At 44.1% G+C, this 9,849-nt stretch overlaps 1 protein-coding gene across 2 annotated transcripts in view; it reads right to left on the bottom strand.

The window, feature by feature from the left end:
- Positions 1 to 9,849, bottom strand: part of fuk (fucokinase) — a 19,530-nt gene that overhangs the window by 1,124 nt on the left and 8,557 nt on the right. For both annotated transcript variants that reach the window (XM_015398863.1, XM_015398864.1), the window contains 15 exons: positions 9,724 to 9,843; positions 6,364 to 6,535; positions 6,106 to 6,212; positions 5,820 to 5,921; positions 4,414 to 4,587; positions 3,323 to 3,396; positions 2,836 to 3,191; positions 2,521 to 2,755; positions 2,271 to 2,437; positions 1,934 to 2,149; positions 1,719 to 1,862; positions 1,535 to 1,654; positions 1,273 to 1,460; positions 1,012 to 1,111; positions 715 to 938 (listed from right to left, as the gene is read on the bottom strand). In XM_015398863.1, the coding sequence (XP_015254349.1) occupies positions 715 to 938; positions 1,012 to 1,111; positions 1,273 to 1,460; positions 1,535 to 1,654; positions 1,719 to 1,862; positions 1,934 to 2,149; positions 2,271 to 2,437; positions 2,521 to 2,755; positions 2,836 to 3,191; positions 3,323 to 3,396; positions 4,414 to 4,587; positions 5,820 to 5,921; positions 6,106 to 6,212; positions 6,364 to 6,535; positions 9,724 to 9,843 (2,499 nt within the window). The remainder of the gene's footprint in view (positions 1 to 714; positions 939 to 1,011; positions 1,112 to 1,272; positions 1,461 to 1,534; positions 1,655 to 1,718; positions 1,863 to 1,933; positions 2,150 to 2,270; positions 2,438 to 2,520; positions 2,756 to 2,835; positions 3,192 to 3,322; positions 3,397 to 4,413; positions 4,588 to 5,819; positions 5,922 to 6,105; positions 6,213 to 6,363; positions 6,536 to 9,723; positions 9,844 to 9,849) is intronic.

Below are 9,849 nucleotides of genomic sequence, written 5' to 3'. Positions count from 1 at the left end.
TCTCAGAATTCTGAGATTTCCTACAAATAAATAATCAAAATGGAGAAACGAGGTTCAAAATGTAAAATAAAATATTGAACTGCAGCTGTTTTATATATTGGTCTATATCCAGAAAAATGTCCTCTCTTAAAATGCAGACAGGTGGTTGAAAGAAGCAAGAATTTAAAACCTAGTAAAAGTAGTAGTACTTCTACAGCGCTTGAACTGGGGGGAGCAGTACCTTCATCTTTCATTCACCATTTTTCCCCAAAATGAGCTTTTTTTTAATTCAGTGAGTTTTCTATCCCCTCAGATCTCATTCTGAGGGTTTTATTGTTGATCTTGTCGGCTTCTTTTGGTTTGTGCTGTGTTTTGAAATTCTCCTGGAGTTTTAACTTAATACCGGATCGCATTAAACAAAGTTTAACTCTCCTTAAAATACTTTTATCAGTTATCCTGCTTTTGCTGCTGATGTTTAGATTTATTATTTCCCAGCCTGGAGTCGGTGATTTATTCATCCCTTCTCAACTGTCCGATCCCTGGTTGGTTCTTTGTAAATGGGGCTAAATCAGAGTCATTGAAATATGTTTTTTAATCCATGATGGATTCTGTTCCCGGGTAACAGATGATAAAAGGCTCCTTTGGACCTTCAGAATATTTTTTTCTGAACCAGTTGCTGTCAATAAATCAAATAAATCAGCAGTGAAGCTTTTATCTGTTCGGTTTTCGTCTCACCGCTGTGTTTCTGAGAACCTGCAGAACTGCCTCCTGCTGTCGGGACTCCTTGGTCAGCAGGTACAGGAAGCCGCCTCCTCCGGCCCCCGCCAGGCTCTGACCCAGGACCAGGGGCCTCAGAGCCTCCATCATGGTTCTGACGGATGCCGGCTCGCATCCAGGAGCCATCAGCTTCTTCTGCTGCCATGAGCGGTCCAGACACTTACCCAGCCTGGACAGAGAACCTGGTAAGGGAAGGAAAACCAGCTCTGTTAGTGAGGCATGATGGGAAATGCAGAGATCCAGTTGGTGACCCACCCTCTGAACAGGCTCTGGAACATTCCTCAGAGTTAGACACCAGCTGCTGGGCGTTCAGCACCATGGAAGGCAGACGACTGTACCAGCTGCGAACCACGTCCTGCACAACACAAACTGGATTTAAAGCAGCTGGAATTGGGAGGCTGAGCAGAGACCAGTAAAGGTTCGAACAGATTGAGCAGCTCTGATCCTGGAGACCAGGAGGAGCTCAGAAAGTAGAGAGCGCGGTTTTCATGGAGAGGAGTAAAGCAGATGTTTGACCTGCAGCAGGTTTCGGGCCAGCCGAGTCTTTCCGGTGTAAACCAGCAGGAGGTGCTGCTCCAGAGAGGCCAGGAACTCAGGAGGAGGACTCAGGCGCTCCACCTCCACCTGCAGGGGCAAGGATGCTCTGGAGCGACCCACTTTGACTCCGCCCACCAAGCCTCCCACCTGGTCCTGCCAGCCGCCGCCTGTTGGTGAAGCAGGAAGTGATGAAGAAGACGTAGAGGAAGAGGAAGGGCGTGGGAGCAGAGGGAACGCCGACCTGTGGTGAGAATCTGCTCCAGGTAGAGGACGGCGTGGATCAGGGAGTCGGTGTCGTAGGTTCGGCCCGTAGCCCTGTAGATGGCTGCCAGTAGCGCCCCCGCCAGGATGCTGCTGGTCCCTGCAGGAAATCACGCATCAGCGTTTTCCTCTGTTGTAGCGGTCCTGGTTTTACTGGTTCTCACCCAGTCCGGATCCGGTTGGCAGCTCTGACCAGCTGTGCAGCTCCACCCCGCCTCCCCACCTCTGCAACAGCTGATGCTCCAGAGGATGCTGCGAGGACAGAGATACGAGGCCGCTGCACACGCAGATGGCCTTTAGCAGAGCTCCTGCAGCAGAGACAGCAACAGTCAGTGTCCAGTGGCTCTCCCAGTGTAACCAGTAAACCCTTGGGCCCTACCTGGAGCGTGAGGCTGGCAGTAGTCCCTCAGCTCGTCCAGACTCTCACAGACTATCGCCGTGGAAGCGCCGCCGCTGCAGCTTACCAGCAGGAGGCGGGGTTCCAGGATGCGACGGGCTCTGGCTCCGATAGGCCGTTTCCCATCGACCTTCACTGCGATGTTGGTCACCGATCCGCCGTGCTCGAAGGCAATGGGAGGCGTGTCGCTCCAGCCGCCTGGAGCACAAACACCTGAAGGTCAGAGGTGCTTCACACCAGCAGCTGAACAGGCCTTGTCCAACGCCTGCAGCGCCACCTGAAGGCAACAGGCAGTCAGAAAATCTGGACCAGTTCTCACCTGCCAGGTCCAGTCTGGCTGGACACTCCACTTCCTGCCACTCCCCCACAGGCGGGGCCTCCCCCTGCCCAATACAGATGAACTTCTGTGATGACATCACAGCCTGCCGCAGCAGCACCTGCCCGGCGCCCTCATAGTGCCGCGCCGCCCGCACCAGTAAGTCGGGCCTGTAGGGGGCAGTAAATGAGAATGAGAAGTGAGAATTCATCAAACAACGATGGAAAGCGAAAAGAAGGAGAGAAGCTCCCACCTGCTCAGCCAGTGCTGCCGCTGTGCAGCAAGAGCATAAACTCCTCCCCTCAGGTCCCCCTCCTCCAATAGGAAGTATGCTGGGCTCCAGGCTTCATTAGCAGCTGGACCGCTCCTAAGACCCCCCTTCCCCCCTGCCATGCACACCAGCACATCAGCGATGCAGGACAGACAGCGGGCGGCCACGCCCAGCTGTGCTCCAGGCTCCTCCCCCTGATCCACGCTTCCAGCAGCAACTAGAACCAGAATAAAATTGATCAGCTTCTGGTTCTCCTGGGATGTAAAACAGATTAAAAATGAAAAAATGAGAACTAACTGCTGTCCAGAGTGTCCAGCAGCGCCTCATGCTGCCCCCCGTGCACTGCTGCCCTGAAGCAAGGCAGCAAACAGACGTCGGTGCGGCTCCGCAGGGTGTCCGTCACTCTCCTCCTCCCCGCCAGAAACTGCAGTTCCTCCCTCCACTGAAGCTCCGCCTCCTGGTGGGTGAGTGACAGCACCTCCCTCAGAGAGAGCCTCCATGCCTCCCTCCACCTCTGCAGGCAGCCTGGCCCCCCCAGCAGCCAGCCAACACCTCCCTCAAGACCCACAGCGCCTCCTCTGGGGTGGAGGGCTGGAAAAAGCCGAGCCTCCAGCAGGGAGCGCTGTTCGCCCCTCACCCACAGCTCCTCTGGCCTGGGGAGAAAAGGGGGCGGGGTTAAAGTGCCGGAAAAAAAAAAAGGCAGAGATTGGGAGGAATAGTGTGTTAATATTTGAAATTTGAAGCTTTGGGGAAAACGATCTGAGCGGAAAAGTTTGGGTCTTACTCTATTCCTGAGGAGCTGAGGAAAACCTTCCAGCTCTGGTTGAGGAAGGAGGCCCTGCTGTCGTCAAGGGACACCTGAGGAGGAGAACGTGGGGCGGATGTGATTATAGTAATTATACATCTAGCTTTAAGCCTGCCATACGCTGTACGATTTATTTTGCCCTTTTCCGTCCGATTCTCCAGCCGTGCAAGAATTTATTTGATCGGGCCGACTTGAATGTGTGTCATGTAGTGTACAGGGGGTAACAAGGGGCGATCAGCGTCTCACACCCACCTCCCGATCAGGAATCGTAAGGTTGCACAGTGTGAGAACGTGCATCGGAAGCTGTGAACTTCTAAACTCTGCGGTTTCATTGTACTGTTTGAGCTGTAGCTTTATGGAACAATTGAAAATACCGCAGTGTATGCGCAACTTTAGAAAACAGAGGTTTTCAAATGAACACTGTAACATTTGACCCAATAATCAGCTAAATGTGAGATATTAATTGATCTTCAGATAAATCATTTAATCTGTGACATTGAATGATTTTTCAGGTAAATCTTCATCTCCTGTTGCGTATCGATGCTCCTCAGTGCTGCTGTTCTAATAAACTCTCCTCTGTGACCTCAGAGGTTCTGATCGGTCCCTGAATGGGTCATGTGACCCAGAGTGCCGTGTTCCATCAGCCTGAGCTCCCCTTAAACCCCAGAGCTAACTAAGCTAAAATTAAACTTTATTCTAATTACACTGTCACAAGTACAGAGCAACACAATTAACTCTCTGCATTTAACCCATCCCCTTGGGGAGCAGTGGGCTGCCATTGTGCAGCGCCCGGGGAGCAGACCTTCATCCTATCAGACAAGTTTCTGGTTCTCTGTTCTTTGTCTGATACCAGAACCAGAACACAGACTGGTTTATGTAGTGCTGCCAATGGCCTTTAGAGGGCAGTAAACCTGGAGGTTACAGATCTAGCGCCCGTAGTGGCTGAAAGCTACACAGTTTTGCTTAAAAGACAAAAGAAACGTAAAACGAAGTCTTCTTCAATCAGCTGTCTCCATGACAACCATGTGATCCACCTGGGGCCCACAGAAAGAGCACCTGCTGCGGTTTACCTGCAGATCGTCGTTGGCGCCCGTCACCGTGTACACAGTTAGCTTCAGCTCCCCCAGCTCGATCCGATGGCCCTGGATGATGATGTCACTGCTAAGATTGAGCCGCCTGATGCACGTCGACGTCGAGATTTCTAGACCTGAGAGCAAACAGCCTGATGGGACGTCCAGAGGACCCTGACGGACATCAGAGGACACAGGATATGTCTTTTAGGCCTGAGCTAAGAACAGACCTGATCTATTAGAGCTTCTCAGCTGTTAAACCTTCAAAATACCAACGGATCAACATTCAGCAGTATCTTCAGGAAAGAACAACGTTTGTAGAAATATGGTGAGAACTAAGATGACTCCTTTGTATTTACCTACTGACTCAGCCTTTGTTGGACACAGATGACATTATTCCATAAAAATCAATAAAGTCTATGGACTACGGAAGAGGATTAGGGCCACTGAAAAAAAAAAAGTAAACTGATTTTTAAATTTTATTTCAGTTTAACATGGGAAAAAAGTCAGAATTCTGAGATTAATTCTGACTTTTTTCTCAGAATTCTGACTTTAATCACAGAATTCTGACTGAATTCTGACAATAAAAAAAGTCAGAATTCTGAGAAAAAAGTCAGAATTCTGAGAATAAAGTCAGAATTCTGAGAAAAAAGTCAGAATTCTGACATTAAAGTCAGAATTCTGACATTAAAGTCAGAATTCTGACTTTTCCCCCATACTATACTGAAATAAAATTAAAAAAATTCAGTTAACTTTTTTTTTTTTCCAGTAGCCCTAATCCTCTTCCATACTGGAGAAAGCTCTTCAATTAATGAAAAATGTTTAGTAGAAGGAGCTACTTTATTACATAGTAATGCACTTTAACAGGAGCTTCACTGTTTTGGATACATATTTTCACTTACTATTGTTTTTAAAGGGATTATGACTGAAAACAGCAGTCTGGAGTAATTCAGGAAAGAGAAACTGAAGCAAACTAACCCGTTCTTTGAAGATGACGGTCAGAGAACATAAAATACTTTTTATCTACAGAAAAGAAGATATTCTCTTTATGGGCACATGTTTTTTTTCTTTTGACACTCATACAAATCCTTTTTCACAGTTATGGCTTTTAAATCTTTCCAAATAATATTATAGTTTCTAATTTTTTATATCGTCGAATAATTTTTCATTTAATTTTTTTGTTTTACATTTTTTCTTTCTTAGTTTCAAAAATATGCTTCAATTTAAAATCCTTAGATTTTATCATTTCACATTCATTTTTTTAGTTTAACCTTTGATTTTTTGTGTTGTTGCTTAGTTTCAAAAATGCTTTTTAATTTTAAATCTTTTATTTTAGTTAAGTTTTGTTTGTTTTTTCTACCTGAGGGACGCAGTGTTAATAATAATAAGCTCAGTCTGTATCTGACCTGAAGGTGGCAGTGTTGCAAAACAGCCCCGGTCGCCACAGCAACATCTCCATCCAGGACGCTGTTGATGATGCGAGCTCCCTCACTGAGCAGGCTCTCCGTCTGCAGGGATTAAAGCAGACTCTGTGGTCGGTCTGGATTAGTAAAGCGTTTGCTAAAACTGAACAAAGCATTTCTTCATTGTGGTCTTTAAGGTCCCGTTGAGTCCTACTAGGATCTGCTGTGGGCATTCAGCCATTATCTAAACCTGCTTTAAATTCAGTTTAGGTTGTGGAAGACGCATCACCTGAATGTGAGACAGAGTGTTTCTAACCGTCCAATCAGAGGTCAGACGGTGGACATGCTGCTTCCCGGACAGAGTCATGTAGTCATAGCGACCGCCGGCGACGTACACTGTGGGATTGACAAAATTCAACATATGTTTGACTTCAGGCTAAATATCTACAGATTCCACTAACAAGTTTTTCAACATTTTTAGATTCTTTTAACAGCTTTTATTAAAAACCACTTCAGCAGGAGAAAAATCATAGAAACAGAAGCTAACCCAGTGAGAGTGGAACTCCTCTGAGGATCCTCCAAAGCTCTGCTCTGCCTGTCCTCACTGCTGCTCCCTGTGGGCCGGCTGTGGAACTGCAGCCAGCTCGGTCCTGGCCAACAAACTGATCGTGGGTCAGATCTGAGCAGAGACACTTCAACAGGTCCAAGAAGAGCGAGATCTGAGGACAGAGCAACAAAGCTCCTGAATCCATTAAGGCTGTAAGTTGCCAGCTCACATTCAAACCACTAATTAGCCGAACATCTATTATTTTAGATAAAACCTTTTAATAAAAAAACTGACATTTTATGTAACGCCCTGCTCTCTATATGTCCATTTCTTTTCTTTATTCTTATTCAATTTTGTACTTAATACATTTTCTGTTTATGTCTTTTAGAAACTTCGAAGGCTCGCCATTAAATCGGTTTATATCTTCTCTGACTTCACCTTTCACATTTCCAGTCCTGTAAACCAGAGAGTCCAGATTTAATAATGATATAAAAAATAATAATTGAACTTTATTGATGTCACACTGGAGAAATTCACCTCTGCATTTAACCCATCCCCTTTAGGAGAAGTGAGCTGCCATTGTGCAGTGCCCAGGGAGCAGTCTTTGAACCAATCTGACTCTATGATCTGGTTGAATTGTAAACAGGGGCGGGGCTAGATGGGGGGGCAGGGGTGGCCATGGCCACCCTTAGCCAACCATTGGCCACCCCTGTGGCCACCCCTACCATTTTTCCCCTCTAATACAAATGGTGGCAGCATTAATACTCTCAAGTGGAATATTCATTTTAATTTTTCATATATTACTTTCTATTTTTTCATGTATTCATCATTTCTTGACAACAAAAACTCTGTGGTTATTTATACACATCAATATACTGACATTAAAGATGATAAGTACAGAATTACTGCTCTTTTCTGAACTAGATTTTGTGTTTTATGGGGTAAAGAGAAAACGATGTGTCTCTGCAAGTCATCTAGGAGTATTTAGTGAAATCATAGATAAATAACTATTTTAATAAAAACATATTTAATAATCAATTTATGCAGGTATTAGTACTTGTAAATATCAATTTCATGCAGAATTATTATTGATAAAGGTAGGTAAGTAACTTTTGGGATTATTACCCAAAGACATTACTGGAAGAGGAAAAAAGTACCTTCTACAAATATTACTGATTGCGGCTCTTAAATGTATCACAGTTGTATGGTTGAAGCCTGAGCCGCCAACATACAAAATGTGGATTGAAACGGTTTGGGAAATCTATCATATGGAACAAATAACTTATTGCCTGAAGCTTCAAAAAGACATATTTGTTAATAGGTGGAAACCGGCCAGGACCATATTAATGCAGTAAAACTATGGGAGAATTATCCTGCCATAATGCAAGAGCACATAATTTCAATTTGAGAAAAGAATTTCATCTTCTTGCACTCAAAACTTATAATGCTCACACTCAAAACATGCGCTCTCTCTCAAATATTTTCTCTTCTCTCTCAAATCTTTGTTTCTTCTCTCAGATTTAATGCTTTTTGCACAGATATTTTCTCCTCTCGCTTGCCTCCTTCTCTTCGCGCACAAACCGCGCTCTGCTCGAGTCTCAGTTACGCTCGCGAACCCAGAGGCTCTGCTTGCGGATTTTTTTTGCTCTCTCTCAGATTGGATCAGATCGTCGCCTAGCAACCTTTCCAGCCAATAGAACGACAGCCTCAGAAAGGGAGCGCTTGTCTAACTCTATTGAGTGTGCCTGTGGTAAACCTTACCGACAATAAATTGGCTTTTTAATTTAAAAGCTATCCGTTTTCAGACGTGACGTGATGTGAACAGAAAACTTCCAGCCTCAGAGTTGCCCGTCAAAAAAAAATAAAAAATAAAGGTTTGCTAGTCAGGGCAGATGCTAATTCTGCCTCCAGCAGAAATTAAGTGACTTTTCATTGGTGATTCTTGAATCGCTCTTTATTATTTCCTTTTTTTATTTTCCTGATTGTTGTTGTTTTTCAGCTTCTTATTTTAATAGCTTTTAAATTAAAAAGCCAATTTATTGTCGGTAAGGTTTATCACAGGCACACTCAGTAGAGTTAGACATGCGCACCCTTTCCGAGGCTGTCGTTCTATTGGCTGGAAAGGTTGCTAGGCGACGATCCGATCCAATCTGAGAGAGAGCAAAGAAAAACCGCAAGCAGAGCCTACGGGTTTGCAAGCGTAACTGAGACTTGAGCAGAGCGCGGTTTGTGCGCAAAGAGAAGGAGGCAAGCGAGAGGAGAAAATATCTGTGCAAGAAGCATTAAATCTGAGAGAAGAAACAAAGATTTGAGAGAGAAGAGAAAATATTTGAGAGAGAGCGCATGTTTTGAGTGTGAGCATTATAAGTTTTGAGTGCAAGAAGATGAAATTCTTTTCTGAAATTGAAATTATGTGCTCTTGCATTATGGCAGGATAATTCTCGCATATAAAACTCTTTTTTTTTTTTCTCTATATATTTTTTTTTTTTTTCTTTTTTTTTTTTTTCTTTTTTTTTTTCTTTTTTTATCTTTACTTATTGTTTTCTATTTAATTTTTGTTATTTCCATTTGTGCTGCTTATTTAATTACTAACTATATTTATGTTTGTAAGTTACTTATGTTTAACCATGTGACCTACTCTACTTGTAAGTCCCAACTGGTTTTATATACTTTTAAAGTTTTGTTCTTTTTTAAGTATACCGTATAGAGCAGCAGACTGAATCTGGGCTTTTATGTTTCTGTGTAAGTTGCAAAAATTCAAATAAAAATTAAGTAAAAAAAAAAAAAAGTAGGTAAGTAATGACGATGGAAAAGACGTTTGCCCCAGAACTCAAACCTGAAGGTATTTTATCCACTACACCTCTTATCTAGAAAGAATGGATGTTTAAATATATGCGTCTATTTGTTAGCAAAGGATGTAGGAAAGTATAGTTAGTCTTATCGTTGGCTTGACCCTGAGGTTCTGGCGCCTATCCGCTTTTGGCCACCCCTCAGTGTACGGTACATTGGTTATTGCCGGGCCACCCTTATAAAAATTTTCTGACTACGCCTCTGATTGTAAAGTGCCTTGAGATGACATGTGTTGTGAATTGGCACTATATAATTAAACTGAAGTGAATTGAACTGAAGGAGACAAACAGAATTATGCATCAGGTTATAAGGATTTTTTGTCTATTTTTGACATTTATTAGGTATTAAGTGTCAAGCTTTGATTGTTTTTTGACATGAAAAGGTTCATAATTGTATTGTAGAGTAATAATTCCTCAACTATAGATATTTTTCTTCATAAAACTTGATCTTCTGTCTCTCATCTGCACTGGCAGGGGCCAAGAATGATGTAATGAGATGAGGGGAAGGTACCTGGAAGGGCGGAGCTCCAGAGTCCAGGCCCAGGTAGGTGCAGCCGTCCAGAGGAGGAGTGACGTGAGTCTGCAGCAGCTTCTCAGAGACGGATTGGCAGAAGAAGACTGGACCTGAAACCTGTCG

This window comes from Cyprinodon variegatus, unplaced genomic scaffold (assembly GCF_000732505.1).
Source record: "Cyprinodon variegatus isolate N-32 unplaced genomic scaffold, C_variegatus-1.0 Scaffold968, whole genome shotgun sequence".
In the NCBI taxonomy this organism is placed as follows: domain Eukaryota; kingdom Metazoa; phylum Chordata; class Actinopteri; order Cyprinodontiformes; family Cyprinodontidae; genus Cyprinodon; species Cyprinodon variegatus.
This window is presented reverse-complemented; position numbering and strand designations above follow the sequence as displayed.